The 16,321-nt window shown below is 46.1% G+C and overlaps 1 protein-coding gene across 1 annotated transcript in view; it reads right to left on the bottom strand.

The window, feature by feature from the left end:
• vamp4 (vesicle-associated membrane protein 4) overlaps window positions 1–14,424 on the bottom strand; it is a 45,477-nt gene extending 31,053 nt beyond the window's left edge. The window contains exons 1-4 of the mRNA XM_055642263.1: window positions 14,258–14,424; window positions 6,048–6,172; window positions 4,882–4,928; window positions 567–617 (exon numbers count right to left, since the gene is read on the bottom strand). Coding sequence (XP_055498238.1) covers window positions 567–617; window positions 4,882–4,928; window positions 6,048–6,113 — 164 coding nt within the window. The 5' untranslated portion in view covers window positions 6,114–6,172; window positions 14,258–14,424. The remainder of the gene's footprint in view (window positions 1–566; window positions 618–4,881; window positions 4,929–6,047; window positions 6,173–14,257) is intronic.
• Between the last annotated feature and the right edge of the window lie 1,897 nt (window positions 14,425–16,321).

Raw genomic sequence — 16,321 nt, 5'->3', positions numbered from 1 at the left:
GTTTCCTCAGGGTGCTCCAGTTTCCTCCCACATCCTGACTTCAGAATTAAGGGACAGAAGTTTAGGGGTAATATGAGGGGGAACTTCTTTACTCAGAGAGTGGTAGCGGTGTGGAATGAGCTTCCAGTGGAAGTGGTGGAGGCAGGTTCATTGGTATCATTTAAAAATAAATTGGATAGGCATATTGATGAGAAGGGAATGGAGGGTTATGGTATGAGTGCAGGCAGGTGGGACTAAGGGGAAAAAACATTTGTTCGGCACGGACTTGTAGGGCCGAGATGGCCTGTTTCCGTGCTGTAATTGTTATATGGTTATATGGTTATATCCCAAAGACATGTGGGTTTGTAGGGAATCATTGCCCTGTGTAAATTGACCCAAATGTGTAGGGATTTGATGCAAAAGTGGGGTAACGTAGAATTAATGTGAACAAGTGATTGATGGTTACCAAGGACTTAAGTGGTCCAAAGGGTCTGTTTCCATGCTGTACCTTTCAAGCAATCAAAATAAATTTAAAAAAAAAGTAGTTCAAAGGAAAATTAACATTGGAATTAGTCTAAAGCACATACTGTTTGATCTTGTCATTCTTTGGTCCAAACTTAGGTCCAGTAGGGCCCCTCCTGTAAAAACAAAACAAAATCAGAAAAGTATAATCATAATGCGACAATGTTACTTGACATGTTGTCCCATCTTATTCTCTACAGTCACAGTCTTTATTGGGGGACAATAGAATGCAACCGATTGATCTCAAACACACTGATGGAATTGTAATGCACAGAATAAACTACCAAACTGGTGCAGCCTCAGAAACTGAATGCTGTTGCTCACAGGAGGTGGTTAAATAGTTTTAGCTACAATATAAATATAAAGTTTTTAAACTAAGTTTCTAATTTGGATTGGCGGCATGGGAAATAGCATGAAAACATAAATGAAGCAGAGGAGAAGCACTTAGCCTGGCATCCATCACCAGTCTTAAAATGTGTTAGAAGATCTAATGAACCCCAATTCACAGGCTATAGACATTGTTTAGTTTCGCAAATACTCGGATATTCTTTAAATATGACACGTTTCTGCTCCTATCACTTTCTACTGTTAAGTTCCAGAATATCTACAACCCCACTCACTTCTTCAAAAATATATCCAGAGGTCACTGCAAGCGCTCCCTTGCATACTTTCGTTAACTGTGAGCAAGCCATGCCCAATTCCAGGTATGCCACCAGTTTCCTGGCAACTGGTGGTCCGGCACCTCCTTTAATCCGGGCAAAATTACAAGAGCACACTCGAACCCCCCCCCCCCCCCCCCCGGTCCGGTAGTCCTCCCCAAAATGCAATGCCCAAGCCAGTTGAGGCGGCCAATCTCAAGCTTAGAGGGACTTGCGCGGCCAATTGGCATGTCGAATTTGCCCCCAGTGACCTGGGCTCTGGAACTCGGCCTGGCCGGAGCCGGCACATCTGTTCTCATTGCCAACTTTGCGGGCCGGTATCTTGCCTCTCCTTCAGGCCGTGACCATTGTTGCTCTGGCAAAACAGATAATATGGCCTGGCTCTGGAACCAGGGTTGTCTTAAAACGATGGTGGACTTGTACTCACAAAAAGCAAGAACTTAGTACAACTTTGATTACATTCCATTGCTTCTGGTTTCTCTGCATAGAAAATAGGTTCTTGCTGTTCATGCTATCTAAATAATTTGTATACAACTCAATTAAGTCCCTCACCTGTCCCTTTCCACCATATCCCTCCCTCTGGTTTTGCATTTACCCCGTATTTCCCGGCAACTAAGACACACCCCCATTTTGAGTCGTTAAATTTAAAACAAACATTCGCCGTGGTGACGGCCATTTGCATTACGTATTGTGTTCATATAAAACAAAGATATTGTATATACTTGGTAATAAAAAAAATACAGCGTTCGGAATTAAATAACATTTTATTACGCACGAAAGAAAGATTACAAAAACGAAAAACATTCTAATCTTCAAATCCGAAAAATTCACAACTATCATCCGAACCTTCAAAGTATAACAATTCATCAGGGTCATCACTGCTGTTTGAAATATCACTATCATCAGTCTTTCCAGGTGCGGCAGAGGTTCACCTGCACCTCCTCTAACCTCATCTATTGTATCCGCTACTCTAAGTGTCAGCTGCTCGGTGAGACCAAGCATAGGCTCGGCGATCGCTTCGCCCAACAGCTCCGCTCGGTTCGCAATAACCAACCTGATCTCCCGGTGGTTCAGCACTTTAACACCATCTCCAATTCCGAATCTGACCTTTCAGTCCTGGGCCTGTTCCATGGCCAGAGTGAGGCCCACCATAAATTGGAGGAGTAGCACCTCATATTTCACTTGGGCAGTTTACACCCCAGCGATATGAACACTGACTTCATTAATTTCAGGTAGTTCTTGCTTTCTCCTCCCCTTCCCAGCTCTCCCTCAGCCCACTGTCCCCGCTTCTTCCTTTCTTCTTCCTGCCCCCCCCCAAACCCTCACATCAGTCTGAAAAAGGGTCTCGACCCGAAATGTTGCCTATTTCCTTCGTTCCATAGATGCTGCCTCACCCGCTGAGTTTCTCCAGCATTTTTGTCTATCATCAAATAGAATGTCGTCTTCCGAGCCATCTAACGCATTACTGATGCCACATTTAAAAAAAAAGTTTTGTCAACAATTTCAGTCTTAACACAGTTCCACGATTTTAAAACCTACTCGCACACCTGAGCAATGGTTGGCCTTTTCAAACTACCTGGTGGTGTTCGATCATGGTCTGTGCTCTTTATCCACTGATTTCATTCCTCTTTCATAAACGATTTAAAGGGTTTGTTGATGGATACGTCCAAAGGCTGAAGTTGGCAAGTTAATCCACCCAATTGCAATTTGTAGCCAATGGTGTAAGAACGTATTTTTTTTTTGCAGACGCCATAATATGGGCAGTGTTAAACAATTTACAGTGTTAAACAATTTAAACAGAATTTACAGAGCTCCTCCTTAGACCAGGTGTTTGAATTGGCGAAAATCAATCGCGTGCCTGTTGTCGTAAGCATGTTGTTGCTTCTCGTTAAAACAAATTATTGGATTGCCGTATAGTATCGAAATGCTTCCTATAGGCCTATGAACAACCTAACCTTCAGCCTCCAAGATGCAGGTAATTTTTCAGGCCTTATTTTAGGGTAAAAAATAGCATCTTCGACGCCGGGAAATACGGTAACTCCTCCTCATCTCCCCTTATCTGACATCCTTTTGTCTCTTTTTCACTTTTTATTCCACCTGTCAATCCCCCCCTTGCCCCTCACCTTTATCCACCTATCACTTGCCAGGCTGTCCCACCCCCACCTCTCTTTTCCAGATTTCAAACCCCTACCATAATGTGCGAAGAAGGCTCACGACCCGGAACATTGACAGTCCATGCCCTCCACTGATGCTTCCTAACCTGCTGTGTTCCTCCAGCAAAGCGTGTTTTGTTACAAATAATATTGGTGTGGTTGGATTCTTATCATAAGTAAATTGTAAGTAAATAGGCATCGATGGGGCAGACAGTCAAAACATTTTCCCCCAGTGTGGAACTATCCAAGACAAGAGGGCAAAGCTACAAGGTGAGAGGGGGAAAGTTTAACGGAGATGTACAGGGCAATTGTTTTTTTTACATAGAGAGTGATGGGGGCTTGGAATGTATGGCCCTTGGTGGTGGTGGAGCATATACTATTGTGGCATTTGAGAGGCTTATAGATAGGTACATAGAAGTGCATGGAATAGACGGATATGGATTATGTACAGACAGATGAAATCAGTTTAACGTGGCATCATGTTCGACACAAACATAGTGGGCCGAAGACCCATTCTTGTGCTGTACTGTTCCAGGGCCTTTATTGCATAGTACCAGCCCTGGTGACAGCCTCAGGCTGCACTGCACACTGTGAATTGTAGACCTGCCTTCTGCATGGGCGTACAACTCTCCGTGAACCAAAATTAAATGAAGTCCCTGTCCTGAGATGCTGTTGGAAAGTTCAACGTTAGCGCTGAACTGCCCAAATGAAATCCTGGAGAAGTTGAATATACAATCTATATATTTTTCTTCGGGATCTCTGTGGTACAATGATGTTAACAAAAGTTCCATGTCATCACAAAGATAACAAGATGACCCAGTGTACCTAGTTCTGTCCTCAAATGCTTTTGAAAATGGCAAATTTCACAGGAAACTAAACTAACACTTTACAAAAAAAAAACTTTAAAAAACAGTTTCACCCCCCCCCCCCCCCCCCCCCCCATCTTCACATCCTTATGGCATCTTTGCTATGGAAATAGCAGGATATCAAACATTTCCAACAGGAATCGTTCATGGCTCGGATGCAGGCTAATGGATGAGATGATGGTACAACCAAAGCGGACGGTTGAGACAATCAAACTACTACATGTTTGATTTTTTATTTGAACGTCAGGAAGGTTCATATTTGTTAATTTGCAAAAATATTATGGATATTTGTACAACCTACTTGGTAATTGTCAGAATGAAATTTGTCAAAAATGATCATATTAATTCATGATTTGGCTCAAGCTTCAGTATGGTGATCTCTGAAAATAAGCTGCTTTGACGGACTGCGCAAAAACATCAATGTTAAGAGTTAGACACAAAATGCTGGTGTAACTTCAGCATGACAGGCAGCATGTCTGAAGAAAAGAAATGGGTGATGTTTCAGGTCGAGAACTTTCTTCAGACTAAAGGGTCCCCCATTCCTTCTCTCCAGAAATGCTAACTGTCCCATTGAGCTACTCCAGCATTTTGTGTCCATCTTCGGTGTAAACCAGCATCTGCAGTTCCTTCCGACATAATGTTAACAGTTAACTGGACCATAGAATTCAAAACCACAACCGTAAAGTAAAAGTAAAAACTCACAGAAAAAAATCTTCTTCTTCGTCAGAGTCATCTTCCAATAAGTTCCGCTGAAAAATAGATGAGAGATGTTTATCATAAGCGGCAGGTACTGAGAATCCTTAGGAGGTTAATTTTGCAAACCACACCATCACATGTATTAAACTCTGTCTTTATGGTAGATTGAAGATCTATAGTAACATGTGGCTAGTCAATTTATTTGTGCTATATTGTCTCTTTCACATGGTTGTATTGTAGAAATCATAGATAATCATACTAAACCCAGCTTGACTATAGATAATCACATTATTCCTTCATTTCAATGACGGTCTTCAGTTTACTAAATAGATTGAGATTCATTAAAATAATGGTCCAGCATTTGCTGAAAAAGGACCATAAAGTGTGAAGAAGGGTCCTGAACCGAAAAGTCACCTGTCCATGTTCTCCAGGGATGCTGCCTGACCCACTGTGTTACTCCAGCACTTTGTCTTGTTTATCATAAAGTACCCTCTGCTGTTGGACTTAATGCTACCAAATTCGGGGATTAAATTACCGAAAACCTCCCATGAATTTAATTGAAAAACCAACCGTGCTTTTAGTAATTAATAGAGTATAAATTTAACAGAAATGATGGCAAACCTTTGATAAGCACGTTGGCAGCTGGGATCTTAAACAAAAACCACACTGATCTCTCATTCAAAGTAGCTTCAACTTCTGCAGAATTCTGCAAGATTTCTTTTAGACATACTTTAGAGATACAGTGTAAAAACAGGCACTATCACCCACCGTGTTTGCGCCGACCAGTGATTACCTCGTACACACACGAGAGACAATTTACAATTTTACCAAAGCCAATTAACCTTCAAACCTGTACATCTTTAGTGTATGGGAGGAAACCGGAGTACCCAGAGAAAACCAACGTGGTCACGGAGAGAACGTACAAACTCCATACAGACACCACCCGTAGTCAGGTTCGAATCCAGGTCTCTGGCGCTGTAAGTCTACCGCTGCACCACTGTTGAAATTTTGAAATGCTAAGCTCAAAATGCTTGCATCTATTGGCTCTTTCAAAATTCAAATTCCTTTTAGTGGTTGGTGGAATACAAACCAATCACATTCACAATTCTTCAGTGGTTCATTGTTAATGGTGTTTAATCTGTGTAAAGCCAGCATTACAGAGATTTACTTACCCTTTCACTTCTGATAGAACCTGTCACATCATCGTCATCCAAATGCCGTTTAAATTTGGGTGGCATCGTTACTGTCGGGTGGAATGTAGCCTTCCCTCCAGACTGGAGAGCAACAAATGATCAACCTAGAACAAATTAAAGTGCATTATTATTGCACTTATTCCGAAAAGGACCAAATAGTCCTCAGGCCTGCTGCATCATTCTATTAGATCAGTGGTTCCCAACCTTTTTTTAGTTCATGGCCCCTTTGGGCTCTTTAATTTTTCTGTGGCCCCCTTCATTGAACCTGTGGCCCCCTAAATCCCCATTTTTTTCTGTGGCCCCCCCTGAAATTTACCATGGCCCCAGGTTGGGAATCACTGTATCAGATCATGGCAGAAATGTATCTCAACTTGGAGAACAAAAGGAACAGCAGATGCTGGTTTACCAAGGAAAGACACAAAATGCGGAGAGACACATAAGGGGAGAGATAGGTGAAAGATCAAGCAGGGCGCAGGGGAGGGGGAGGTTGTATCTCACCTTATTTACTTGCCTTTTACTCGATATACTTACTTATTCTAAAATCTATTACTTTCAATTCTGAAAGATTAATTTGGCTTAAGCATCCAGGGCCTTTTCTTGGGAGAGAATTGCATATATCTACCATTCCCTTTGTGATAAGGTGTTTCCCTGATTTTGCTTATGTATGACCTACAATTAAAATCTAATTGTAAAATTACCCCTTTCAATATTTCTTCACACTTTGGAATAAATTTTGAATCATTTCAACATTTAAATAGGCCGATCAGATCAACCATATGCCTTATGGAATATAAACCAAACTATACAGCATATCCTAATAATTTTGTGCTTAGGTGTCATTCTAGGAAATCTGCAAATCATCCTATCTAAGACCGAAAGGAGTGATGCTGTCCCACAGAGTGATACAGATGCCATGCCAAGAACTGAACACCAAACACAACTCCAATGTGGCCCGGAGTTAGATTTAGCTCTTAGGGCTAAAGGAATCAGGGGATATGGGGAAAAAGCTAGAACAGGGTAATGATTTTAGATGATCATATAACCATATAACCATATAACAATTACAGCACGGAAACAGGCCATCTTGGCCCTACAAGTCCGTGCCGAACAACTTTTTTCCCTTAGTCCCACCTGCCTGCACTCATACCATAACCCTCCATTCCCTTCTCATCCATATGCCTATCCAATTTATTTTTAAATTATACCAATGAACCTGCCTCCACCACTTCCACTGGAAGCTCATTCCACACCGCTACCACTCTCTGAGTAAAGAAGTTCCCCCTCATATTACCCGTAAACCTCTGTCCCTTAATTCTGAAGTCATGTCCTCTTGTTTGAATCTTCCCTATTCTCAAAGGGAAAAGCTTGTCCACATCAACTCTGTCTATCCCTCTCATCATTTTAAAGACCTCTATCAAGTCCCCCCTTAACCTTCTGCGCTCCAAAGAATAAAGACCTAACTTATTCAACCTATCTCTGTAACTTAGTTGTTGAAACCCAGGCAACATTCTAGTAAATCTCCTCTGTACTCTCTCTATTTTGTTGACATCCTTCCTATAATTGGGCGACCAAAATTGTACACCATACTCCAGATTTGGTCTCACCAATGCCTTGTACAATTTTAACATTACATCCCAGCTTCTATAATCAGGCATGATCATATTGAATGGCGGTGCTGGCTCGAAGGGCCGGAAGGCCTACTCCTGCACCTATTTTTCTATGTTTTCTATGTTTCTATGTACAGGTGATTGCCATCATTTCATTAATAACGTCTGCTGAACAATTATTGTGAAACAAGTAAACTGGTCCCTGGAAAAAAATAGTGCAACAAAAAAGTGAAAGTTTCACAAATCTACACTTTTGAGACCAAACTTTTGTGTGCAGGTTCAAAAATCATAGGAGCCGAATTAGGCCATTTGGCCCATCAAGTCGACTCTGTCATTCAATCATGGCTGATTTATCTTTCAATGAGGTCCCCTCCCCTCATCCTTCTTAACTCCAGCACAATGCCATCAATAGTTCATCACATGTTAACCCAATCATCCCCAGGATCATTCTCTTAAATCTCCCCTGGACCCTCTCCAACACCAGCACATACATCCTTCCTCAGACACGGGGACTAAAATCTACTCGGTCTGACCAGTGCCTTATAAAGCATCAGCAGGTTTTATGCAGATAATGTATGGTTCTAATTTAGCATGGTTACAGGTAGCTCTGCAGTACAGGAACAATAATTTAACTAAACTAAAAAGCAAATGGTGCACAATTTACAAGTTCTGTTTTATACAAGTTCAGCAAAACAATACCATTCGTGGTCAGGCACCATTGACGGAGACTGAAACTGAAAATGCACTCTGTTTTCACCAGACGTCCGGCAAACTGAGTGCATTTCCTTCGCAACTGCAGATAAGATTCTGCCTTTCCGGCTGTCATCTCACATCCAATTTAGTGTTAGCTCACTTGAACAACTACCATCCCAACTATCACAATCACTTTCCAGTTCAGTTCACTTCATTCCTTTTGGTCTCTTCTCCTCTATATCCTTCTCCATATCATGAAATCTGTAAAGTCTTAGAACATTGAACAGAACAGCACAGGAACATGTCCTTCAACCCACCGTGCCTGTGCCAAACGTGATGACAAGAAATGACTAACCTCATCTGCCTGCATGAGATCCACATCCATGCGTCTATCTAAAGCCTTTTAAATGATTGTACGTACCTCCTCTAACAGCCCAGGCAGTGCATTTCACGCACCCACCACTGTAAAAAATAAACCTTTCCCTCATCTCCTTTAAACATTGCCCCTCTCACCTTAAAGCTATGCCCTATTTCCACCCTGTTAGAAAGGTTCAGACTGTCTATCTTATCTATGCTTCTCATCATTTTTATACACTTTTATCGGATCTCCTGTCAACCTCCAGCCTTCCATTAAAAAAAAAACAAATTTGTTCAACCTCTCCTAATAGCTATTGCCATCTAATGGATCGCCCACTCATGCGATTTTTAGGTGACTGCGGGCGACTGTCATAGTCGTAGCAGGTCGCCGAAAAAATGGCAAAGTTGGACGATTTTTTTAGGCGACTACAACAATGGAATTCACCAGCTACAACCTACGTCACCTGGCGACAACCTACGACAGCACCTACGACAGTAAAGCTACGCTCATTGGCGTCAATCCCACGGTTGCCACTGCCGCCGAAAATGTTTCAACATGTTTAAATTCCAGCGGCGACCAGAAAGACGCTACGACTCTTTGGGCGACTGAGGAGACAACTCACGACCATACAGGCGACACCCCGGCGACAGCCTAGTCGCCTAAAAAATTGCCTAGGTGGGACAGGCCCATTATCCAGGCAGCATTCTGCCAATTCTGATGAAAAGTAAATAATTTCAAGCATCAACACAGTTTCTTTCGCTTTGATCAGGCTGTTATCAGGCAACTGAACCACCCTACCGCAACTAGAGAGCAATCCTGAACTACTATCTACCTCTTTGGTGACGCTCAACTATCTTTGATCGGACTTTACGGGCATTATCACACACTAAATGTTATTCCCTTATTTTGTATCTGCACACTGTGAGTGACTCAACTGTAAAATGACTGATTAGCACGCAACAAAAACTTGTCACTATACCCCGGTGCACGAGACAATAAACTAAACTGAAGTAGTGGCCTGTCCTACTGATCATTTCCAACATTTTCTGCTTTATGGCCAGCCTGCAGTTACAAAACCTTGAAAAAAACGATGTTATCACTGCCGAGATGCAAAATTTAGCAGCAAGTATACGATAAATTTACAAGAAATTAACACTTCTTTACAGTTATTTACACTTGTTTAGTTATTAATTTTCGACATTACTTCCAAATACTCTACCATATGTTCACTAAAGTTATGTATACTGAAGAAATAAGGAACTGCTGGAGGAATTCAGTGTGTGTATAGGAAGGGGAGGTAGGCGGCGCGACTCTCGTCAGCAGCGGCCTCTGCAGCCCGTCCGCGTTTTTATTATTTTTTGTCTATGTTTATATGTAGTTTTTGTTATTTTTTGTTGGGGTGTGTGTGTGGGGGGGGGGGGGTGGGGGGGCAACTTTTAAATCTCTCCCTGCACGGGAGACCCAACTTTTTCTTGTCGGGTCTCCGTTGTCGTTGCGGCTGCAATGAGGTGCGGCCTCCAACAGAAGAAGACCGGGGACTCTGGTGCCGACTCACCTCACCGTCGCGGAGCTGGCCGAGTCCAGAGCGGGTGGAGCGGTGGTGGAGCGCTGCTGCTGCTGCTGCTGCTGATGCGAAGGCTGCAACTGCGGGTCTGCGGACGGCGGCACCGGGAGCCCGCGGGTCCCTGGAGGGAGACCGCTTTTCAGGGCTCCTGCAACGGCGACTTCTCCCGCCCGAGCTGCGGGGTCGAAGAGCTCCTGGAGCGGGGCCTAACATCAATCGCCCCGCGTGGCTTGGAATGGCCGCGGGACTCTGCGAGCGCACGCCGGGGGCTACAACATCAAGACACGGTGTGCGACCTTGCGACCGGCGTTGCTTTAATGGCCGCGGGACAATCGCCATCGCCAGCCGGGGGCATTGACTTTGACTCTGACATCGGGGGGGGAGAGTGCAGTGGAGAGATAAGTTTTTTTTTGGCCTTCCATCACAGCAATGTGATGGATGTTTATGTAAAATGTAAATTATGTTGTGTCTGGGGTCTATTTGTTTGTAATGTATGGCTGCAGAAACGGCATTTCGTTTGGACCTCAAGGGGTCCAAATGACAATTAAATTGACTCTTGACTTGACTTGAGAGTGGTGGGGAAGGAGGAGGAATTGCTGATGTTCTCCCCACTTACACTTTACTCTACTCCCTTGCCTGCTAGGGGTTGTAAACTTGTTTAGAAGGAACTGCAGATGCTGGAAAATCAAAGGTAGACAAAAGTGCTGGAGAAACTCAGCAGGTGCAGCTGCATCTATGGAGCGAAGGAAATAGGCAACGTTTCGTACCGAAACACTTCTTCAGACTGATGTAGGGTGGGGGGGGGGAGAAGAAAGGAGAAAGGAAGAGGAGTAGCCCGTGGGCTGACGGAGAGCTGAGAAGGGGAGCAGACAGCAAGGGCAACCGGAAATTGGAGAAGTCAATGTTTATGCCGCTAGGGTGCAAACTGCCCAAGCGGAATATGAGGTGCTGCTCCGCCAATTTCCGGTGGTGCTCACTCTGGCCATGGAGGAGGTCCAGGGCAGAAAGGTCGGATTCGGAATGGGAGGGGGAGTTAAAGTGCTGAGCCACCGGGAGATCAGGTTGGTTAATGCGGACCGAGCGGAGGTGTTCAGCGAAACGATCGCCATGCCTATGGTTGGTCTCACCGATGTAGATCAGCTGTCATCTAGAGCAGCGGATACAATAGATGAGGTTGGAGGAGATATAGGTGAGCCTCTGTCGCACCTGGAACGACTGCTTGGGTCCTTGAATGGAGTCGAGGGGGGAGGTAAAACTAGTTTTCTATGCCTGACATTCTCTATTAGATTGTAAGATATTTCCTTTAATCAAATATAGGGAAGACCGTTACCATTATTTTTGATCACCTCCCTCATTTGTGTTTTCCTGGAGATTGATTGAACCCTGTAAACAATCATGTTTTTAGTTTTAGACATACAGCACGGAAACAGGCCCTTCAGCCCACCTTTGTTTTCCGGGTTGTCTCAGGGCAAGGTAACAGATGAGTGCGGATGCCGGTTTACAAAAAAAGACACAAAGTGTTAGAGTAACTCAGCGGGCCAGGCAGCATCTCTGGGGTGGCGTTTCAGGTCATGACTCTTCAGATTCTGATTCAGATTTAGATTCAACTTTAATTGTCACTGTCAGTGTACAGTACAGAGACAACGAAATGCATTTAGCATCTCCCTGGAAGAGCGACATAGCATATGATTTGAATAAATATTTACATTAGCATATATACAGACATAGTGTTTTTCCTGTGGGAGGAGTGTCCGGGGGGGGGGGGGGGGTGATTGGCAGTCACCGAGGTACGTTGTTGAGTAGAGTGACAGCCGCCGGGAAGAAGCTGTTCCTGGACCTGCTGGTCCAGCAACGGAGAGACCTGTAGCGCCTCCCGGATGGTAGGAGGGTAAACAGTCCATGGTTGGGGTGAGAGCAGTCCTTGGCGATGCTGAGCGCCCTCCACAGACAGCGCTTGCTTTGGACAGACTCAATGGAGGGGAGCGAGGAACCGGTGATGCGTTGGGCAATTTTCACCACCCTCTGCAAGACCTTCCGGTCGGAGACAGAGCAGTTGCCATACCAAACTGTGATGCAGTTGGTAAGGATGCTCTCGATGGTGCAGCGGTAGAAGTTCACCAGGATCTGAGGAGACAGATGGACCTTCTTCAGTCTCCTCAGGAAGAAGAGACGCTGGTGAGCCTTCTTGATCAGAGTTGATGTATTGTGGGTCCACGAGAGGTCATCGGAGATGTTAACACCCAGGAACCTGAAGCTAGAAACACGTTCCACCTCCGTCCCGTTAATGTGGATGGGGGTGTGCGTGCCGCCCCTGGACTTCCTGAAGTCTACAATGAGCTCCTTGGTCTTCTTGGAGTTAAGGGCCAGGTTGTTGTCAGCGCACCATGCTGCTAAGTGCTGGACCTCCTCCCTGTAGGCCGACTCATCGTTGTTGCTGATGAGGCCAATCACCGTTGTATCATCTGCATACTTGATGATGGTGTTAGTACCATGTACAGGTGTGCAGTCATAGGTGAAGAGGGAGTAGAGGAGGGGGCTCAGCACACAGCCCTGTGGAACGCCGGTGTTCAGGGTGAGGGTTCAAGAGGTGTGCTTGTCTAACCTAACAGACTGTGGTCTGTTGGTTAGAAAGTCCAGTATCCAGTTGCAGAGGGAGGGATCGATGCCCAGGTTACCGAGTTTGGTGATCAGTTTAGATGGTATAATGGTGTTGAATGCTGAGCTGTAATCGATGAACAGCATTCTTACGTAAGTGTCTCTGTTGTCGAGGTGGGAGAGGGCGGAGTGAAGTGCCGTTGAGATGGCATCCTCCGTACTCCTGTTCTTGCGGTAGGCAAACTGATAGGGATCCAGTGTGGGGGTAGGCAGCTTTTGAGGTGTGCCAGGACCAGCCTCTCGAAGCACTTGGTGATGATGGGGGTAAGTGCAACTGGGCGGAAGTCGTTGAGGCTTGCCGCAGTGGAGTGTTTTGGCACTGGCACGATGGAGGTGGTTTTAAGGCACGTGGGGACAACTGCTTGTGCAAGTGACAAGTTGAAGATGTCAGTCCAGACGTCTGTCAGCTGCGCAGCACAGGCCCTGAGCACGCGCCCGGGGATGCCATCAGGGCCAGCAGCCTTACGTGCATTAGTCCTGCTCAGTGCCACGTATACGTCGTAGGGGGTGAGTGTGAGGGGTTGGTGATCGGCAGTGAGTACAGCCTTGATGGCTGTCTCTAGATTGTCCCTATCGAAGTGGCCATAGAAGTGATTAAGCTCCTCAAGGAAGGAGGCGTCACTGGATGTGGGTGTTGTTGGAGGGTCTATAGTCTGTGATGGCCTGGATGCCTTGCCACATGCGTCGGGGGTCGGAGTTGTTATTGAAGTGCTCCTCAATCCTGAGCTTATGGCAGTGCTTGGCCTTCTTGAAGTTTCTTGATTCTTATTGACTGAGTTGGGAGTGGGGGAAAGGTGGAAAAGAGGGGCTGGACAAGAAGGCCGAGTGATAGGTGGGTACTGGTTAGGAGGGGGTTGATAGGTAGATGATTGGGCTAAGACCAGAGATGAAAGATTCCTCAGCCACCCAAGTCTTTGTAACAGTGCTTTGATTGACATTGAAAAATACAGCATGGAAACAACCCCAGGTCATGCCACTAGTTCCATATTATCCCACTTTCTCATCCATCCTCCACACACTAGGGGCAATTTACTGAGGGCCGATTAACGTACAAATCATCACGTCTTGGGGATGTGGGAGGAAGCCGGAGAAACCCCACGCGATCATGGGGAGAACGTGCAAACTCCACACGGGCAGCAGCAGCCCAGGTTGGGTCTGTGGCGCTGTGAGGCAGCAGCTGCGCCACTGTCCAGGCCGAGGGCCGCGGAGTAACAATGCGGCCTTCATCCCCACCTCCTCCTCCTCCTCTCTCGATGGAGACCTCGCCTGAAGGGGAGATCGGAGCGGCTGGGTGGATGGGCCGGGCGCTTACCTTGTGTCCCGGTCGGTGCTGGCGGCGGCCCCGCGTCCAACGGAGCCGAGGACGATGAGCGGCGGCGGCGGCGGCGGCGACAGCAACCAAAGATAATAGAGGAGCTCTGTAATCTTTGACAGCAACCGGGCCGCCTCCTCCTCCCCTTCCTCTCCCTGCTCTCGCGACATCCGCACCCGTCCCCATGGCAACCAAATAGACCCGAGGAGCTCCTCTTAGTATCTTTCATGGCAACCGGCAGCCACCGGCCTGGGGAGAGGAGAGGAGGTGAGGGGAGGGGAGGGGAGATGAGGGGAGGGGAGAGGAGGGGAGAGGAGAGAAGGTGAGAGGAGATGAGGGGAGGAGAGGGGAGATGAGGGGAGATAAGGTGAGGGGAGAGGAGATGAGGGGAGGGGAGATGATGAGGGGAGAGGAGATGAGGGGAGAGGAGATGAGGGGAGAGGAGATGAGGGGGAGGATGAGGGGAGAGGAGATGAGGGGAGAGGAGATGAGGAGGGGAGGGGGGATGAGGGGAGGGGAGATGAGGGGAGAGGAGATGAGGGGAGAGGAGATGAGGGGAGAGGAGATGAGGGGAGAGGAGATGATGAGGGGAGAGGAGATGAGGGGAGATGAGGTGAGGGGAGAGGAGATGAGGGGAGGGGAGATGATGAGGGGAGAGGAGATGAGGGGAGATGAGGGGTGGGGAGAGGAGATGAGGGGAGATAACGTGAGGGGGAGGAGATGAGGGGAGGGGAGAGGAGGGATAAGGTGAGATGAGGGGAGAGGAGAAGGGGAGGGATAATGGGAGGTAAGGGGATAATAATAATAATAATAATAATAATAATAATAATAATAATAACTTTATTTGTTAAGCACCTTAAAAAACAACCAAAGCTGACCAAAGTGCTGTACAGAAAAAAAGAAAACAAGCAAGACATCATAAAACAGGCAGAACAACAGAACATACAGCTAACACGAGGCGCATAAATTACATACGAAAATCCAAACAATAAATTAAAATACATAAAGCACGAGTACGAACCACGCAGCAAAACCAAGCAAATAAAGTAAATAAATAATTCGACACCTTACTGGTCTACAAAGGCCACGGAGAATAGATATGTCTTCAGGAGTGACTTAAAAACAGCTAGAGAAGGTGCCTTTTTAACGTGCAGAGGCAATTCATTCCACAATCTCGGAGCCAACACAGCAAAGGCACGGTCCCCTCTGAGCTTCCGCTTAGTTTTTGGCTCAATCAGGAGCAGCTGATCATCTGACCTGAGAGAGCGGGAGGGTGTATAAGGGTGAAGAAGCTCAGATAGGTAGGACGGGGCAAGACCACTTAGGGATTTAAAAGTAAATAAAATAATTTTAAAACAAATCCTATACTGAACAGGCAGCCAGTGGAGAGAGGCCAAAAGGTGTGAAATATGATCATGCTTTCGTGTGCCAGTCAAGAGACGAACAGCTGCATTCTGTACCATCTGGAGACGGGCGATGGAGGACCGACTAACCCCCAGATACAGTGCATTGCAGTAATCCAGCCAGGTGGTAACTAAGGCGTGGATTACCGTCTCAAAGTGCTGCCTCGACAAAATCGGCTTTATTTTTGCCAGCTGCCTCATGGAAAAAAACAGATTTAACAACAGCCCTTACCTGACAGTCAAATCTAAGCTCAGGGTCGACTTTAATCCCCAGGTTCGTGATGTTAGGTTTGAGATATGCAGACAAAGAGCCTAGATCAACAGGGGGGGCCCCAGAGGTGCCACCAAAGATCATTACCTCCGTCTTGTCATCATTAAATTGGATGGGGAGATGAGGTGAGGGGAGAGGGAGGTGAGGAGGAGGGGGGATAACGGGTGAGGAGGGGAGATGAGAGGAGGGGAGGGGAGATGAGGGGGAGGGAGATGAGAGGGGGAGATGAGGGGAGATGAATGGATGGGACAGGAGATGAGTTGTGGATAGGGAAGAGGCAGGAGCAATGGGGAAGGGACAGGGAAGGGCAATGGAGAAGTGAAAGGGGCAATATGGGGAAGGAAGGTGGGAAATTTGGGGTAGAAGGGAGGGGGGATGGGGAAGGGAGGG

The sequence above is a fragment of the Leucoraja erinacea genome, chromosome 10 (assembly GCF_028641065.1).
Source record: "Leucoraja erinacea ecotype New England chromosome 10, Leri_hhj_1, whole genome shotgun sequence".
In the NCBI taxonomy this organism is placed as follows: domain Eukaryota; kingdom Metazoa; phylum Chordata; class Chondrichthyes; order Rajiformes; family Rajidae; genus Leucoraja; species Leucoraja erinaceus.
The sequence above is the reverse complement of the archived record's forward strand: the minus strand, read 5'-3'. Positions and strand labels throughout refer to the sequence as shown.